This window comes from Hemiscyllium ocellatum, chromosome 4 (genome assembly GCF_020745735.1).
Source record: "Hemiscyllium ocellatum isolate sHemOce1 chromosome 4, sHemOce1.pat.X.cur, whole genome shotgun sequence".
In the NCBI taxonomy this organism is placed as follows: domain Eukaryota; kingdom Metazoa; phylum Chordata; class Chondrichthyes; order Orectolobiformes; family Hemiscylliidae; genus Hemiscyllium; species Hemiscyllium ocellatum.
This window is the reverse complement of record NC_083404.1, coordinates 122,560,790-122,581,091: the sequence shown is the minus strand read 5'-3', so window position 1 is coordinate 122,581,091 and position 20,302 is coordinate 122,560,790. Positions and strand designations below refer to the sequence as shown.

Below are 20,302 nucleotides of genomic sequence, written 5' to 3'. Positions count from 1 at the left end.
GGTTTTATTACTCAACATGGGCGAGGAGCCTTAGCAGCCAGTTTGGTCTGGGATAAGGAAGCTGAAAATGTTAAATAGGTAAGAGAACAATGAAACAGACCATTTCACCTGAAGGTTAGAATTACGACTCTTGGCATCCTTTCCAACTCTCAACAGCAAGGTGAACTTCATTGTTTTTTTTTCTTGATTGCTTCAGGTTTACAATATTAATTATTAACTAAGGGAGTCTCTATAAAATATCCAAAATGTTTTTTTTTAACTATATCTTTTCAAATTTGTTCTGATAATGTATAACAATATATTCAAATGTATTCTTTGTCCAAGGCAGAAGAAATTCATTCTGATCACTCTACCACAAACACAACTACTGTTCAGTATGAGTCACATAAACAGGAAATATTTGTTACAAGGAACGTGATGCAGGAACAGAAATCAACGTGTTACATGAGAAGAATCTATAGTCTTCATGCCCTTGGAGAAAATCATTACATTGGCTCCCCCCTGACCTCTGGGCACTGACAAAGTTCACTGCATTTATCCAGCTTGGGAAACACAGAGAATTCCTGTCCTGGATCAGTTCAATGGCCCTAGGCTGTCATCATTCACCCTGCCAGTGCCCAGCCCCTTCCAGGGTTATCAGAAATCTCTCAGGCCTGCAGCTATCTACAAAGTTCTAATGATTGGGACTATCACAGAAGTTAGGGAAGGAAGAGAGATAATCTGGGCATTGCTGCATTTATTGGGGTGGGGGCTGTGTGAATACAGGGACTCAGAAAGACACCAAGAGAGATGGAAATAGGGACATGAGCTGAAGACTGGCACCTGGGTTGTGAGGGTGGAGATAGGCTGGGGCTTGATTTGGGAGGGCAGGAGGGCATGAGTGGGGAGGAATTTTGGGGGAGTGTGCAGATGAGGATGTGACTGGGATTGAGGCTCAGATACGGGGACATGAGAACTTGTTCAGACGTGTTGGACTCAGAAGTTAAGAGAATTTAAATGGGACTGAAGAGACAAAAATTGAGGAATAAAAGAACAGAATCGAGCACCAGCAACTGGGACTTCGGTGGGATCTGAGGTGGAATTATGCATCAGGCTTGGGGCTCAGGCTGGGAGAAAGGAGTTGGGGCTTGTGCACAGGTATGGGGCCTAGCATTTCCTGAAGAGCCTAATATGAAGTGGTAGCAGCACAGAGAGGAATTGTCAATACAGGGCTGAGTGTAACCTGGGGACTGAAAGACTGTTTGTCCTGGGGACTAATGAAGAACAAGAAGAAGGAGACTGAGAGTTCCAAGAGGAACTAGAAGAACATACAAAAAAAGAGCTTATTATACCATGAGACATCAGAACTTGTATCAATCGAGGCAATGTCTCGAATCTAATGATCTAGATGTGGTCAATGCTCCCAAGGCAGTGGGTATGATCAAGGGCAGGAAACCTGGTCTATGCTCCCTCTCTCTATCTCAGGCCAGTGATCTGGTGCTGGAATCCTTGCTGATACAGATAGGACCACACGTTTGATGTATTCCATTCATTGGACTTACCCCTGTGTTTGCACAGCATTTTGATGTAATAGAAAAGAATGGTGCACAAGTTGAATGGAGAAGGGGTCCCTGATTTCCTGATCATGTCACGGATCAGCATGGCCCTCCCAAACTTCCACTCGGTGTCTGACTGCGCCTGGATCCGCTGGTAGGTGTCACTCATCATAGCAATTAGCAAGTTAATGAGGACAATCAGGGTCATGACAAGGTACATTCCAAACACAAATCTGACAATGAATTGGGTGAAAGTAGGTGTCCGATGTAATGGAGGTAAAGTGTCTGGATCCACCATACCGAACAGAGCAAAAAATAGTAGGACAGTAATATCCAAAGGGTCTTGGACATCGTAAGAATTGCCTCCTGAATCGGTACCATTTCTGGCAGACGGACTGCCCAGCAGAGCAGGATATACAGGCTGGTAAACTGCTGAAAGTTGCATGGTGAAGGCTACATGGAATAGGGCCAGAATTACTGCGAACCTGGCAAGATCCTTCATCAGGTCTCGGATGATGACAGCCCAGGGGCCAAAGAGGTGGTGGAATGTCAGGAACTCCAAAAATTGCACAAAGCAAAGTGTCATGGCCACTGCGAGGAAAATGTTTCGGGCAAAGAAGCAATGCAGCCGGTCGTGGTCCCGGAAAGCCAACGCAAGCAGGTGGCAGAAGACGGCAATAGCGGAAAACGCCAGGATGAAAATCCGTATCCATGCCAGCCCTGCCCTCTCACCAGGGTGTGTCAGTTCCGAGACCAGCATTCCTGAAAGCCAAGCCAATAGGAGCCACTCATTCCAACCTGGAAGCGTCCGCCCTTCATACATTGGGCTAAGTGGGGGGTAGACAATGGTTAATATAAATAACACCAGGAGGAAGATGTGAGAAACCAAATGGCTCATGAACTTCATAATTGGAATCCTGTTGAACTGGTGCTTCAATGGAAGGGAGAACATCAGCCAGATCGGGGGGCAAATGAGGAAGACAAAGAACAAAAGGACTATCTTCCAGTGCGCCCACTTCAAGTTCCCGTACCAGACATCAGTCAGGTATTTCTGAACCGCTGGGTGAGCCACCACATCCTTCTGTTCACATTCTATCAACGAGTCCAGCATTGTGGTGCCACGATGGTCTACGGCACGGAGCAAGTATCCAGTACTCCGACAACCAGAAGCCACAGTGAGCAGCTCGGCCGCCATGTTTTCACAGTACCTGGCTGCTTCCAAAAGCTCCATGGATCTCTCCTTTTCCTTCAGAGCGGTGATGCCAAAAGCACGGGACAGCTTGATGGCAGTGTCCATAGGGGCAGCTGAGTTCAAGACAAACTCCTCGATGACCTTGTTCCTGTTGAGCTTTCCACAAACCATGAGGTCAAAGATGAACTGTAAAAGAAATCACACACAACAATTATGCTGGGTTATTCTGATGGGCAATCCACTACAGAGTACCAAGGGAACTGAAGCATTCCGATAATGAATCTTGCAACAGTATAGCATGTTAGTCTTAAGGTCATTTACACAATGGGACAAGTTGTAGTTTGGCACATATTGTTAAATGTATCATGGCAGATTGGTAGCCTCTCATAATTTTACACAGAATCAAACCATCCTTCTTCATCTTATACCATTTTAATCCTCTCTTCGTCATGTGCTTATCCAGCTTCCTCTTAAATGAATCAAAAGGCCCTCCCTCCACTCCTTGTAGTAGTGTGTCACACGTGCTAACCACTCTCTGGGTATAAAGTTTTCTCCTGAATCCTGTGTTAGAATTGTATGATTCATTGATAGAATGCCAAACAGCACTGTCTTATCATACAGTAATAAAAAGGTTGTTTCCCTTTTACATTGATATTCTTCATGAATTGACCTTCTCAGTAATACCCTTTAAAAGTCTTCAAAGTTTTATGGGGTGACCTTGGTTGGATTAGATTAGATTAGATTCCCTACAGAATGGAAAAAGGCCCTTCAGCCCAACAAGTCCACACCAATCCTATATTTACCCCTACTTAATGTGCCTAACACTACAGACAATTTAGCATATCCAATTCACCTGAGGTGCACATCTTTGGATTGTGGGAGGAAACTCATGCAGACACAGGGAGAATGTGCAAACTCCACACAGTCAGTCGCCTGAGTTGGGAATTGAACCCACATCTCTGGTGCTGTGAGGCAGCAGTGCTAACCACTGTGCCACTGTGCTGTCAATCTCTGCAAATGTGAACAAATCAGTTTCTTTAAATGTTGCTGATGGACACAAGTGTTCAAGACAAGATAGAAACAGAAGGAGCAGGGGAAAAAAATCTACAGAGAATTATTATGGTCTGCATACACTCCTGAAGCAGGTTCAATAGCAACTTTCACTAGAGCACCAGGTGAATACTTTAAGGGGAATTCTCTGCATGATGTGAGGAAAAGGCATTGGACAAATTGGATAGCTCTTTCAATAAAGCCATGATGGGTAGGTTGACTTCCTTGAGTGCTGTAATTTGCAATGATTCTACGAACTGTTTCTTATGTGTTGCAAAGTGTAACCAGCATCTCTGAAGGCTGATACAGCAGACGAGTTGCACTCCCACAGTTCTGCATTTCAACTGCTTACCTTGCGATCCTCTGTTAACTTAAGGGTGATATTATTCTTTCGGATTAAAAAGCTCACCACCTCTTGGTGGTGGTCAGCTGCCGCATACTGTAGGGCAGTCTTTCCTTCCTTACATTCCAGCTTGGGAGAAGCTCCACTTTCCACCAGAAATTGCACCGTATCCAGGTAACCAGACTTGGCCGCAAAATGCAGTGGGGTCCAGCCATTCTAAACAAAGGAGTGGAAATACTCAATTAAATTTAAACTTCTTTCTAACTCAATCTATCTCTATCCATACTTGCTGTGAGGTGCACAATGGGAGATGGCATGACACACCCTCTGACTTTACTCACTGAGGATGGTTCTCTTTATCACAGTCAATATTTGAATTGAATTAGAATAGAATTGAATTATCAAAAGCCCATAGTGCAGATAGAGGCCATTCAGCCAACTGAGTTTGCACTGACCCTCCAAAGGGCATCCTGACCAGACCTACCTAATTCCTGTAACCCTGCATTTAGCACAGCCAATCCACCTATCCTACACATCATCTTTGGACTGTGGGAGGAAACTGGAGCACCCAGAGGAAACCCATGCAGACACAGAGAGAACGTGCAAACTCCACACAGGCAGTCAGCCAAGGCTGGAGTCAAACCTGGGTTTCTGGACACTGTGAGGTAGCAGTGCTAACCACCGTGCCACCATGCTGCCCGGTGTTTAGTGGAGAATTGCAATGAGAAATTAGGATCCCGTAAAAGCACACATACACACTGTGAAAACATAACTCTTCAATTAAATTCTCTTACTGCTAAGAGACACAACAAAGAAAATATCCAGTCTTCTCAGCATGCCTACTGAGCAGCATAATAGACAATTAGACTAGAACATCATACATTGGAGTTTGTTCATGCCAGAGAGCACGGGGAAGTTACAGGAAAATAGAATATTGAATTTCATCTGTATAAACATCAGGTGAGAATGAATTTGTTGTCTGTTTTGCAGTCTGACTGATTTTGAAGTCAGTGTGAACCAAAGCTCCTGTTCAAACATAGGCAGTAAATAGAGGCAAGGAAGATCCAAAGTGTTGGGGTCCAGAGTGTCTTGGTTCTCATCACGCACCTTATCTGTGATGTTAATCTCTGCCCCTTGGCCAAGCAGAGCTCGTGCCATCTCGATGTGACCATTAGCTGTTGCCAGGTGCAGGCAGGTGCGTCCTCTTTTGTCTTTGAGGTGCAACTGGGTGGTGGACTTACTCAAGAGGAGCCCGATGACTGCAGTGTGGCCATTCTGTGCTGCGAGGTGGAGGGGCGTGGAACCCTGGAACGAGATGCAGCCGGTCACTACCTTACTCATATGGTCTCCTGCTCAAATGCTTGTCCAACACTGTGTAGCCCACACAGTGCTACAATAAAAAAAGAGATGGTCAACATGCTGGTGGAAATATATTTGTTATAATGTCAACTTGTTCCGGAACACATGCCCTACCTGTTAAAACACATCACCATGGTAGTTACATGTATGTAAGGACATGGTGACGGCATGAACTCTCCCAATTTAAACAGGAAAATGTTTGCCAAACCTTTTCTAGTAGTGACCATCTGATATTTTAACCACATGGACAGTGAAGGACTATTTGAACAAATATAAGGGATAATGGCTGAGATGTTCTGGTCTCTGGAGCTGTAGAGACCCGTTGTACTCCCCAAGATACACACTGAGTTCCAACAAAAATCCTGATTGATTGGCCACTGCGGAAATTACCAAAAAATTGGAACTTCTGTGCCCTGCTCCCTATGTCTCATGCAAAAAGTCTCTGAGACTGATCTGCAGCCAGAGACTTCAGATGGTTCCGACATAGTTACCTGACTAATTGTCCTGGGAACGTTAGACAGAAAAAAGACATCTGTTAGAATTCTTTGAGGAGGTATGGAGCATGTTAGATAAAGGAGAGCCAGTGGATGTGATCTATTTGGATTTCCAGAAGGCCTTTGACAAGATGCTACACAGGAGGCTGCTTAATATGATTAGAGTCTGCGGTGTTAGGGGTAAAGTAATTACATGATAGAGGATTGGCTGACTGGCAGAAAATACAGTGTGGGGATAAAGGGGTTCTATTCAGGCTGGCAGCTAGTGGCTAGTAGAGTTGCGCAGAAGTCAGTGTTGGGACAACAGCCAATCACGTTATACATTAGTGATGCAGACAAAGGAACTGAGGACATTGTTGCTATGTTTGCAGATGACACAAAGGTAAGCGGAGGGACAGATTGTGTTGAGGAGGCAAGGAGGCTGCAGAAGGACTTGGACAGGTTAGAAGAATGGGCAAAGAAGTGGCAGATGGAATACAATGTGGGAAAAAATGAGGTTATGTACGTTGGTAGGAAGAATAGGCACACAGACTATTTTCTAAATGGGGAAAGGTTTCCGAAATCTGAAGCACAAAAGATACGTAGGAGTTCTAGTTCAGGATTCTCTTAAGGTTAACAGACAGGTTCAGTTGGAAGTTAGAAAGGCAAATGTAATGTTGGCATTCATTTTGAGAGGCCTAGTATACAAGAGCAGGGATGTACTGCTGAGGCTGTATAAGGCCCTGGTCAGATTGCACTGGACATTTTGTGAGTAGTTTTAGGCCCTGTATCTAAAGAAGGCTGTGTTGGCATAGGAGGGGGGTCAGAGGAGGTTCACAAGAATGATCCCAGGAATGAAGGTCTTGTCATATGAGAAGTGGTTGAGGACTCTGAGTCTGTAATCAAGGGAGTTTTGAAGGACGAGGGGGGATCTCATTGAAACTTTCGGAATATTAGGAGGCCAGAATACAGTGGATATGGAAATGATGTTTCTGCTGCAAGGAAATACCCAGATCTGAGGGTATAGCCTCAGAATGAAGAGATAATCTTTAGAACTGAACTGAGGAGAATTTCTTCAGCCAGATGGTGGTGAATCTGTGGAACTCATTGCTGCAGAAGGCTGTGAAGGCCAAGTCATTGAGTGTATTCAAGACAGAGTGAGATAGGTTCTTGATTAGTAAGAGGATCAAGGGTTACAAGAAGAAGGCAGGAGAATGAGGTTGAAAAAAATATCAGCCATGATTGAATGCTGGAGTGAATAGCCTAATTCTCCTCCTAGATCTAATGGTTTTAAAAAGACCTAGACCCAGGTCCAGGTTTCCCCCCCCTAAGATGACTGTACAACTGGCTCCCCACAACCACACACAGACCTGGCCCACAATCCCACCTTAACTCTGTTCACTACCTGCTGTCCTAACTAACCCCTCCACCCAACTAACCCCCTGATCTGGGTTGACTCTCTGTGATTCTGAAAATCCCTCCTAAACTAACTTGGTACCAAAGCCCATACCACCTGCCCACACTCCCCCCCCCCGACATCCTACCTACTTTCCATGCACCTGCCAGTCTACTCATCTGTAACAGTAGCCAACCTACCCATCTGCCCGCCTGCTACGTCATCCACCCAGTGCCCTACAGATCTGCCTTCCTGCAACTTTACCACCTAACCCAACTGCCACTTCACCAACATACCAACTCAAGAACCTACCACCTCATCCATTTACCCCCTCACCTACCTTTTACCTCAGCCACCCACCTAATTACTTCAATTGCCCTACTAACCTGCCCATTCACTCATTCACTCACATACACCTAATCACATGTCAACCTTTTCATGGCCCACATAGTCAAGAGAATTCTTGAACTCTCGAATCTCTATCCAATATCATCAAAACAACAAGAGAGCATGCCCTGTGAGTAAGACCATAAGACCATGAGACACAGGAGTGGAAGTAAGGCCATTCGACCCATCGAGTCCACTCCGCCATTCAATCATGGCTGATTGGCATTTCAACTCCACTTACCAGCGTTCTCCCCGTAGCCCTTAATTCCTCGAGACACCAAGAATCTATCAATCTCGGCCTTGAAGACATTTAGCGTCCCGGCCTCCACTGCACTCCGTGGCAATGAATTCCACAGGCCCACCACCCTCTGGCTGAAGAAATGTCTCCGCATTTCTGTTCTGAATTGACCCCTCTAATTCTATGGCTGTGTCCACGGGTCCTAGTCTCCTCACCTAACGGAAACAATTTCCTAGCGTCCACCTTTTCCAAGCCATGTATTATCTTGTACGTCTCTATTAAGTCTCCCCTCAATCTTCTAAACTCCAACGAATACAATCCCAGTATCCTCAGCCGTTCCTCATATGTTAGACCTGCCATTCTAGGGATCATCCGCGTGAATCTCCGCTGGACACGTTCCAGTGCCAGTATGTCCTTCCTGAGATGTGGGGACCAAAACTGGACACAGTACTCCAAATGGGGCCTAACCAGAGCTTTATAGAGTCTCAGTAGCACATCTCTGCTTTTATATTCCAACCCTCTTGAGATAAGAGACAACATTGCATTTGCTTTCTTAATCACGGACTCAACTTGCATGTTTACCTTTAGAAAATCCTCGACTAGCACTCCCAGATCCCTTTGTGCTTTGGCTTTACTAATTTTCTCACCATTTAGAAAGTAGTCTATGCTTTTATTCTTTTTGCCAAAGTGCAAGACCTCGCACTTGCTCACGTTAAATTCCATCAGCCATTTCCTGGACCACTCTCCCAACCTGTCTAGATCCTTCTGTAGCCTCCCCACTTCCTCAGTACTACCTGCCTGTCCACCTAATTTCGTATCATCGGCAAACTTCGCAAGAATGCCCCCAGTCCCCTCATCCAAATCATTAATATATAATGCGAATAGCTGTGGCCCCAACACTGAACCCTGCGGGACACCGCTCGTCACCGGCTGCCATTCTGAAAAAGAACCTTTTATTCCAACTCTCTGCCTTCTGTTAGACAGCCAATCCTCAATCCATCCAAGCAGCTCACCTCGAACACGATGGGCCCTCATCTTGCTCAGCAGCCTCCCGTGTGGCATCTAATCAAAGGCCTTTTGAAAGTCTAGATAGACCGCATCCACTGAGTTTCCCTGGTCTAACCTACTTGTTACCTCTTCAAAAAATTCCAACAGGTTTGTCAGGCATGACCTCCCCTTACTAAATCCATGTTGAGTACTTTGATCAATGAGCAAAACTAAAACTCAAAGTGATCCTAACATGTTCTCTCAAGGTCAATCTTTCTGAGGATTGGACCTTGGTGTGTGGATCTGTCAACTAAATATTTCTCTGGAACCAAATGTAAAGAGTGGACAATGTTCTGAGAACAAGTTACGTTGATTTCCTCATGTTACAATATACACGTGACACTAATGATGATTATGTCATTACAAGATCAAAATCTCTGACATGCCAAAAGCCACACCATGTTAAAGTACCACGGTAATTTACAAGATAAATGTAGTTATTAATTATTTTACCATTCCAAGGACAGAACATGAAGATACCACCCCAGTAACAATCATGATTGGTGAGCTGAGAGTTCTCAATGTCTATGAACCCATCAATTAAACACACAGCCAACAATTAGCAGTAATGTGAAGTTGATGTGGAGAAAGCCATCCATTTTATTCTCCCAAATACCAAACTATATAAACAAACTGTGACCTGGCTTATAGCTGCAGCAAAGAATAATATTTGTTAAAAGTTTTAGAGAGCAATGCATCCCTTATTGGAGCCCTGAGTGCAAAGTCCTTTTCCAACGATAACATCCAACTGCAGTAGCCACAGCATTACTTGAAGCTTTGGACAAACTGTGGACATCAAAGCTGGATGGACTGTGAGAAATGATTATGTTTTGCACTGAACTGCACTGGAGAGGGTGCAGAGGAGATTCACCAGGAATACGGCCTGGGATAAAATATCGCAGTTATGAGAAGAGACTGGATAGGCTCAGTTTATTTCCCCTGGAGCAGAGGAGGCCGAGGGGAGGGATCTCATTGATGTACACAAAATTATGAGAGATATATCTTTCCCATAGCAGATGTGACTGAGACCAAAGGGCATAAGTTTAAGGTGAGGAGCAAGTGGTTTTGAGAAGATATGAGATAGATTTTTTTCACCCAGAGGGTGTGGTGTGTATATAATATATATATGTGTGGATTGTGCTGCCTGAGAGGATGATGGAGACGTATACTATTGCAACATTTAAGAAGCATCTGGGTAAGCACTTAAAATGCCCGGGCACAGTAGGCTACAGACAAAGTGCATGTAAATGGGATTAGTGTAGTTTAGTGTTTGCTAGTTGGCATAGAGCTGGTGGGCTGAAGGGCCTGTTTCTATGCTAGATGACTCTATGACTACACGCTCAGACAAAGGACTTCCTCAAGAAACCTGAAACATCAACCTCAGCAGAGACTGCTAACCACAAATAAGAACAAATACTGTTGGTGCCAAGTTACTGGCTGACTCAAAGGATTAACTTAATAAACAGGAGATCAAGAGAAATCTCAGTGAAGTGATGGTGAGTTATTGCAAGTTTTCCCACTGTTGGATATCTTTCTTCCTTTGGAACTGGCAAAAGGCAAAGGCTGCTGGGAATAGATAGCAGTGCAATGGATTTCCCGCACTATCTTGGCTCTCTGGCAAAACAGCAGCTACTAGCAGTTTTCTCAACTGTGATGGAGAACACCACATTATCCAAACTGCTCAAGGTGACAGTAATAGCCCTGTAAAAGCAGGAAAGACAGCAGCTGGCCCTTGGAGGCTATTTCATTTCTCTGTACAACATTTAAGCTCCTGGAGTGGCTCATTCTTGAAAGAGTTAGCCTTACCACCCACTCATCACTGGCTTTAGATTACTTACTTACAGTGTGGAAACATGCCCTTCAGCCCAACAAGTCCACACTGACCCTCCAAACCCACCCAGACTCATTCCCTTACCACTACAGGCAATTTAGCATGGCCAATTCACTAACCTGCACTTTCTTTAGAAGGAAACCAGGGCATCTGGAAGAAACCCGCACAGAGACAGGGAGAATGTGCAAACTCCACACACACAGTTGCCTGAGGTGGGAATTGAACCCAGGTCTCTGGCACTGTGAGGCAGCAGTGCTAACCACTGTGCCACCATGCCACCTGCTATAGTTAGGCTATGCTGTTGCTGTGATGGCACTTTAAAAAGGGGTAAGTCTGGTCTTTCTCCACTCCCACTCCAGATGCTCAGTGCTCTGATAAGGCTGTTTGTGGGACCATTCTTCTGCAACTCTGAGAGATACTTGCTCATTATGACAATGTGGACAGGAGTCATCTGTGCAGCACTGGTTCCATCCACTGTGAATAATATGAATTGTTTATAACGTGAATAATGTGACAAGGTGAACTGTAAATTGTCATTTGTATATTGCAGAAGCATATATTAGAAATAGCCAATGGGTAAGTCAGACTGTCTGGCATGATTTTCCATTGTTTAGTGAATGGATGAAGTTCTGAATATATGCTCATGTTGTATTCTAAAGCCTGCTCTATAACAGGAAACAAGGGACTCTGCTCTGAACACCAATTCACATAATGCCAAGGAAGACTTGCAGTGTTAATGGGCTGTACCTCTCTCTCTTATTTTTTGAAACTGACCTTTAAGAAATTTGGAACATTTTCAAGTTAATGTTAATTGCAACTATAAATCAAATAAAAAATGTGGTCAGCTGTTTTATTCCAGTGTAGGTTCGGAGAATTGTTTACGTGTGTACTGGGACGTATTTGTTTGTGCATGTGTGTGAGAATGTTCATGTGAATGAAATTGTAATCATAACTTGGAAAGACCCTATAATGTTAAGCTAATTGAATGGAAGCAGAACAACAGCTTCTCAAAGACAGAAAGGTTTTTCTTTCAACCAAAAGTAAATGAGAATTTCTGAGATGAAACATAATTCTTTCCCCCTCTAACGCCATCCTACCCTCGATCAACAACTGACATTAATAAACTTGATATTTCTGATGTTATTCCATAGCCTCCTCTTTAACTGCAATATCTGCACTGCCCTCCTCTTTTGTGAAGACAGATGTCAAGGGTTAAACTAAATAGGGCATGCAGTTCCCTCCACCATCTCTGGATGAAGTATGAATGAGGGGAAACCCACTCAGGATGCTTCCAGGCACCCAACCGCAGCAACGTCAATTGTCCCAGGATGTCCCATCTCAGGACCCTTTGAGAGGTGCCTGCTATTCAGATTAGTCTCCAACTCTGTAGTCTCTGACGGATATGGAGGGGGTGGTTTCAGTAGATTCAGGTTCAAGAGATTTAGGGAAAGGTGAAAGGATGGAGCATGATTTTCAGGCATGGAGGCTTCCGTCGATGGACCCCAGGGATTACAAAAGGAATTATCCTCCCTGCTTGCCTGACTCCAGCTTGTGCAGTTAAGACTAAAAGAATGAGGCCCTTAAGTGGCAACTAATTGGCCACTCAGGGCATCAACCAGATAGATTGAGGTGGGTGGGTAGGCTGGAGGAACGCCAGCTGACAGATTTTACAAAGCCTGCATCTAATGTGTTTGTTGAGAATCATTCCATCCCTTCCACCTCCACACACGGGTTATCTTCCCATTCCCTATTTTTGTTTATTCACTCATGAATATATGGAAGTAGTTAGCTGGGCCAACCTTTATTGCCTGTCCCAGGTTAGAAACATGGAAGGTAGAAGCAGGAGTAGGCCATTCAGCCCTTTGAGCGTGCTCCATCATTCAATGTGAGAATGGTTGATCATACAACTCAGTAGCCTGGTCCCACCCATCTCCCCACAGCCTTGGGTCCCTTTAGTTCTAAGAAGCATATCTAACTCCATCTTGAAAAAAAAGTCAACGTTCTGCATGGTTCCTGTATTAAGGAGGTTCAAGGAACCAGATTCTGGGTTTATCTGTCTGAGCACCTTTCATACAGGAACCAGGTAGCTCAGTTGGCTGGATGGATAGTTTGTGATGTAGAGTGATACCAACAGTGTGGGTTCAATTCCTGCACTGGCTAAGGTTACCACAAAGGACTCTCTTTCTCAATCTTACTCCTCACCTGAGGTGTAGTAACCTTCAGGTTAAAACCACTCTAGCGAGAGAGCAAGACTATTGTGACTTTATCTTACATTGCTTCCTTTAGCCTTAACTATAAGATACAGGAGCAGATTTAGGCCATTCAGCCCATCAAGTCTGCTCTGTTGTTTGGTCATGGATGATATGGTCTCAACCCTACTGACCTGATTTCTCCCTGTAACCTTTAATTTCCCCTTACTAATCAAGAACCTATCTATTCCTGCCTTAAATACACTCAATGACTCAGCCTCCACAGCCCTATGTGACAGATTCACCACCCTCTAGCTGAAGAAATTCCTTCTTATCTCAGTTCTACAAGGCTGTCCCTTCATTAAGGCCAAACCCTCAGGTCCTAGTCTCTCCTACTTCAGAAGATATCTTCACCATGTCCAGTCTATACAGATCTTTCAGTATGCTATGTTTCAATGAGATTCCCTCCTCATCCTTCCGAAATCCATCAAGCATAGAACCAGAGTCCTGAACTGCTCCGTACATGACAAAACCTTCATCCTTGGAATCATTCTCTGGCCCTCCAAGGCCAGAACATCTTTCCTTAGATATGGGCCCAAAACTGCTCACAATATTCCAAATGCAAATTACTTTAAACTCTTCCAGTTCATAGTACACGTACTCACCTGATGACATGGTCTTAAAAGAGAAAGGGGTGTACTTTAAAAAAGGAATTTGAAAAACAAAAGAGAGGAGAAAAAAACAACTGAAGTTCAAAATAAAGTTGTTCAAATCATTGAGGGTTAATGTGGAGGATTTGTCTCCAATAACAGAAGGATCAGTAAGCAGAACATTAGCCAGCAGGCAAGATGGAACCATTTGGGATTGTTTCCTCTGGAACATACGAAGCTGAGTGAAGATTTTAACTGATAAAATGATGAAGGACCTATTAAGAATGGCTGAGAAGGATCTTTTTGACATTGGGGGCAATGAGCAAGGAGTGTGTTTTAAAGTGTTTGGTGGAAGAATCAGAAGGGAGATAAGGAGAAATGTTATCATTGAGAGTAATGGGGTGTTAGGAACTCACTATCTGAAAACGAGTGGAAAGCACCTGATGTGCTGAAATTGTTGAAACTTGCAGGCTGCAGACCAGGAGTTGCAATGAGAGTTCAAGCAGGAAGATTTTTCTTTAACCAGCTCAGTCAGAATGAACTGAATGGCATCCTATTGTATCATATATTTTTAAGGTCCTATGAGTTACAAATATCAGTCATTCCATATGACAATGAGGGTCTTTACATAGAAATATAGTAACATAAAAATAGGTACAGGAGTAGGTCATTCGGCTCTTTCAGCCTGCACCACCTTTCATAGAGTCACAGAGATGTACAGCACGGACACAGATCCTTCGGTCCAACCTGTCCATGCTGACCAGATATCCCAACCTAATTTGGTCCCATTTGCCAGCACCCGGCCCATATTCCTCCAAACCCTTCCTATTCATATACCTATCCATACCCATTTTAAATGCTGTAATTGTACCACCCTCTACCACTTCCTCTGGCAGCTCATTCCATACACGGACCATCCTCTGTGTGAAAAAGTTGCCCCTTAGATCCCGTTTATGTCTTTCCCCTCTTACACTAAACCTACGCTCTCTAGTTCTCGACTCCCCCACCCCAGGGAAAAGACTTTGTCTATTTATCCTATCTATGCTCCTTGATTTCATAAACCTCTTTGAGGTCACCCCTCAGCCTTTGACGCTCCAGGGAAAACAGCCCCAGCCATAGGGAGACCTCTCCCTATGGCTCATATTCCTATTCAATATCATCATGGCTGATTATGCAATGTCAGTATCCCATTCTCACTTTGTATTCACAACTTTTGATCCCTTTAGCTACAAGGGCCACATCCAGCTCCCTCCTGAATATATCTAACAAACTGGCCTGAACAGCTTCCTGTGAGAAAGTATTCCACAGGTTCGCAACTCTCTGAGTGGAGAAATTCTTCCTCATCTCAGTCCTGAATGGCTTACTCTTTATTCTTAGACTGTGACCCATATTTCTGGACTTCCCCAACATCGGGAACTTTCTTCCCGCATTCAGCCTGTCCAGTCCCATCAGGATTTTATATGTTTCTGTGAGATCTCTCTACATTCTTCTAAATTCCAGTGAGTACACACCCAGTTGATCCAGTCTTTCCTCATATGTTAGCTCTGCCGTGCCAGGATTCAGTCTGGTGACCCTTCAGTGGACACCGTCAATGACAAGAATATCCTTCCTCAGACTAGGATACCAAAACTGCACCTAATTTTCAAGGTGAGGCCTCACCACGGCCCTATATGCATTCTCTCCTTTATAACTGCACCAAGATATCCTTACTCCGATATTCAAATCCTCTCACTATGAAGACTAGTATGCCATTAGCTTTTCTCACTACCTGCTGCACCTGCATGCAGTGACTGTTCCATCATGACACCCAGGTCTCATTGCTCCTCACTTTTTCCTAAACTGCCACCATTTGAATCTTATATGTGGGCGTGAAGAATTACTCCCCCTTGGAACAGAAAGGGTTAAAGGCCGAGCTGATATATGTGTTCAAAACTATGAAGGGATTTTGATAGCAGGAGGGCCAATAAGTAGAGAACATGAATTTAAGTTAATTGGCAAATAATCCATAGAAAAATTGAAAATAAATCTTTTTCAGCAGCAAGTTATTACAATCTTGAAAATACTGGCTGAAAGCATGATGCATGGAGATTTAATCATCCCTTTTAAAAGAAAACCAGATATATATTTGAAAAGGGAGTGTGTGGGCTACAGGAAAACAGCATTTGACCAAAGGCAATATATAAACTTAAGTTGTTGTTTTGCCATTCAATTCAGCAAAATCTCTTATAATGTTAAGAACCACTACGAATTATCCGAGGTATTCCAATAGTCCCAGCATTCTGAGTCTCATCTAATAACCAAGCTTTCCCATTCTTGCACACATCCTGCTGTATCTACACTGTGTCAAATCATACATAGGGGTCTCTGCTGTTGACTGAATAAGGGTGGTGCCTCTATATATCAGTTCCAAAGCAAATGATAGGCAGGACTGGTCTCTTTAACCCACGAGTGTCCATTTCAGCTTCACAGTGGAAACACAGCTTTTGAATGAAGTGAAGGTGAACAGGTCAACACAAGGTTGAAAGAGGACCTCACCAATTTCATCCAGAGAGTACAAGCCCTGCCCTATTCCTGTAGGCCTCTCCATGTTTAGACAGGAAATATTCTGGAGATGATCTTTCCGCAATGAGCCAATGGAAGCTGGTAGCCTGATGGGGGAACACAGCAAAGGAAAGTAACTTCTGCAGGTGCACAGTCACCTACAGATGTGAGCAGAGAGGCTCCTGCCTCCACCTTTTGAATGAGATGCTCTTACACGAACCCCACATTTTCTAGGTATCACAGACCCCAAAGGATTGGTAGGGACGGGGCAGCTCTGAGTTAGCCTTAAAACCACTAAGATAAACATAAAGCTATGTAGTTCAGAATCATCAAATTAAGAACAACCATAGGAACAAATACATTTACACATAAATTATTAAAACTTTCTTCCCGCATTCAGCCTGTCCAGTCCCATCAGGATTTTATATGTTTCTGTGAGATCTCTCTACATCCTTCTAAATTCCAGTGAGTACACACCCAGTTGATCCAGTCTTTCCTCATATGTTAGCTCTGCCATGCCGGGATTCAGTCTGGTGACCCTTCGGTGGACACCGTCAATGACAAGAATATCCTTCCTCAGACTAGGACCCAATACTGCACCTAATTTTCAAGGTGAGGCCTCACCACGGCCCTATACGCATTCTCTCCTTTATAACTGCAGCAAGATATCCTTACTCCGATATTCAAATCCTCTCACTATGAAGACCAGTATGCCATTAGCTTTTCTCACTACCTGCTGCACCTGCATGCAGTGACTGTTCCATCAGGACACCCAGGTCTCGTTGCTCCTCACTTTTTCCTAAACTGCCACCATTTGAATCTTATATGTGGGCGTGAAGAATTACTCCCCCTTGGAACAGAAAGGGTTAAAGGCCGAGCTGATATATGTGTTCAAAACTATGAAGGGATTTTGATAGCAGGATTCAAATATTTAAATAGCAATGTTAATGAAAAATAAAATAACAGAAATAGAAGAAAAATGTTGGCAAAAAGAGCAAGGATGAGTACAGCACAAGGAACAATGACATCAAACATTTTAGAAATACTTGACATCATTCATGGACATTGTGCATGCACTTTCACAGAAAATAACTGGCTCAGAAGCACTAATATTTCAATATTTCAGTGCAACCTGACGGTAAAGACATTTCGGTGAAATTCTTTCTGCTTCATAAATAAAGATCTGTAAAAGAGCACCTACACTCATATATTGCCTTCCACAATTTCAGGACAACTCAAAGCAATCAATGCAGTGCCTTTGAAGCATAGTCACTACTGCAGTGTAGAAAACAACATGATTATACAGTTCATGATAAATCGAAAAGGTAATTGTACAACCTTTATGTTAAAGCTACTTGCGGCTGGATGTTTTCATTACGGGATTAGATATTTGATTTAACGTTATTGACATAGGAGTTTTGATTTATTGAGCCAAATTGTGATTTTTAAATTACTGTATAACTCCTCTTTTATTTTCAGCAGCAGTGTTATAAACCCAGTGCAGGACTTTGAAAATAATTTAATGACAATCCTCCATTTTACGAAACTTTCAACCTGGCAGCCAAATTATTCCCAGTCGTTTATTTTTCTCTAATCACTGAAGAACTTTAATATGTTTCAAAAAAATGGCTTCCGAGACCAATTCATTCTTTGTGAGGAAATGAGTCACAGTATCAAGTGCCTGCTTTACTATCATGTTCCCACAATCACTGGTTGACATCACTTGTTTTGAACAGTTGTTAAATGGTTTCTGCATCCTGTACAGAACAATCTCATAGCCATCCAGAAAAATGGAGGAGTCACCCTCAGATTTGGAACTCCTTATCCACTTTGAGCAGCTAAGTATAATCTTTCAGACAATGTCAATCATTGTTGATATTGTTATTCAGTCAACTGGGGTAAAAATTTGAAGAATTCCTTGGTCCTACAGAACTTAAGCATTGCTAAACAGAGGCATAAAGTTGAGCTTTTGTCATCTTGCACACAAGGAATAGACTTTGAAAAGGGGTACCAATTTATACAGCATCAGAAGAACATGTTGGTCTTTTGGGCCATTATTGGCATGGAGATGCACCAGGAACAACTAATTGTCAATCTCAGTTCTCACACCAGGAAGATAGACCTTGGTTTCTCAATGCATTATCAAAGGAAATGAAGCAGAGTTTGGCAGTCTCCATTACCTCTTTCTTTTCACAAAATAGAAAGGATGCTATCTATATACATTAAAGATGATCCTATGTGTTAATATATATATAGGCAATGCATCACAGTCCAAACCCGACTGATAATCTTAGTTACCAGTATAATTTTTGACACAGTTTGGATATTTAATAAATGCTGTCCAATAGCAGAATTGCACTGAATGTTAGACAAAGTATTCTGAGGATTACAGACACAAGCTGATTGAGCAAATCCTCAGTGGGTTGCAGTATGCCCATTGTTTGAATATACAGCCTACAAATCCAATAACACACCAGTCCAAAAACTCAGAAATCACATTACTCATTTCATTGGTCTGATGGTAGCATCCTGTAAATAGATTTACTAAAAGTGTAATGGTGTAAGACAGCTAACCTCACCTGTCAAAGACTCATATAATCAGTGAAGAGATCATTCAGCCCATTGACTCTGCATTGACCCTCTGAAGAGCATCTCACCCAGACCACCCCTCCACACATCCAATCCCCTTAACCCCTCATTTACCACAGTTAACCTACCTAGCCTGCACATCCCTAGACACTACGGGCAATTTAGCATGGCCAAATACCCAAACCAGCACATCTTTGGACTGTGGGAGGAAATCCATACAGACATGGGGGCAATGTGTAAACTCCACACAGACATCACTCGAGGGTGGAATCGAACCTGGGTACCTTATGCTGTGAGGCAGCAGAGCTAACCATTATGGATCAAGTATTTGTGACAATTTCCCATTGGACCTAGGTCTTTCTAGTGTATATTTGCAAGCAAACTATAAAGCTAAAGTTAGACACAGCTCAAGGATCAATTTGATGTGAGATGAGCTAGAAAAGAGTAAGCTTGATGTGAAGTGCCCAAATTTATTTTTTTTCATTTAATCTATTTATGCCTCTACATTTCCTCAATATATAATCAAAGCATAACCAATGCCTTTTTGAAATACACACACACTTAGGCAAATGTTATATAGGTTTATGCTATATTATTATTATTTGGGAACTTTGGTTCAACAATGGAGAAGATTGATTTTAATTGTTCAATCATGTGGAACATCTTTGGACCTGTTGTTCTTTAAAGGTCACATTGAACATTCAGTTTCAAACAGCATATACACAAACATCATGCAAATTTAGCAAAATGGCCAGCAAGCCATTTGAGGAGATAACCGCTAAGGTGTCTGAAGCAAGTTTCAGGAGAGGGAAGAGGTCTAACACAACAGAGGTGCTGCTATGAACAGTGACCAAGCAGTCAGAACTGGGCAGAACTCCTGAAAAGCTTAGAGGACAGTGAGAGGAAAGCCCCAGAGCAGAAAGCTATGAGCATGTCAGAGAGGAAGACATCCTCCATGGCTGTTGAAGCGATGAGTTTAGGGAATTCTTATTAGTAATAAGTGAGCTGGTTAGTAGTTTTGTTTTAAGAGACCTGAGGACCATAAGAGCAAAAGGAGCCAAAATAGGTCAGCCAGCCCACTGAGTCTGCTCCACCATTCAATGAGATCATGGCTGATTTGATAATCCTCAACTCCACTTCCTAGCCTTTTCCCTTTAACTTTAGGAGACATGTCAATGATAGAAAATAACAAAAATAGTGACTGCGCAAGAATTGACCGTAAGAAACTGGTTTCAACTCTGCCAACTGAACAAGAAGCTTAATGTGGAGATTGGGGTGACCGCTCACTGAAGTTGGACAGCCTGTGAGGGGACTGTTGAGATACAGGAATGGATGTTTTTTTTGTGAAATTATTCCAATAGATCTGTTGAGGCAGAAATGTTTGTGGTAAATTCATGAGCAAGTACATGTTTTCTGTCCTTTTTGTAAAGATGTGGGTCATTTGATAAGTCTGATTAGGAAGTGTAGGAACCTGAATTTTAT

General features: G+C 43.1%; 1 protein-coding gene across 1 annotated transcript in view; it reads right to left on the bottom strand.

Moving 5' to 3' along the window:
• The window catches only part of trpn1 (transient receptor potential cation channel, subfamily N, member 1), a 208,681-nt gene that overhangs the window by 25,313 nt on the left and 163,066 nt on the right, over positions 1-20,302 (bottom strand). The window contains exons 24-26 of the mRNA XM_060824059.1: positions 5,228-5,425; positions 4,130-4,336; positions 1,542-2,913 (exon numbers count right to left, since the gene is read on the bottom strand). Coding sequence (XP_060680042.1) covers positions 1,542-2,913; positions 4,130-4,336; positions 5,228-5,425 — 1,777 coding nt within the window. The remainder of the gene's footprint in view (positions 1-1,541; positions 2,914-4,129; positions 4,337-5,227; positions 5,426-20,302) is intronic.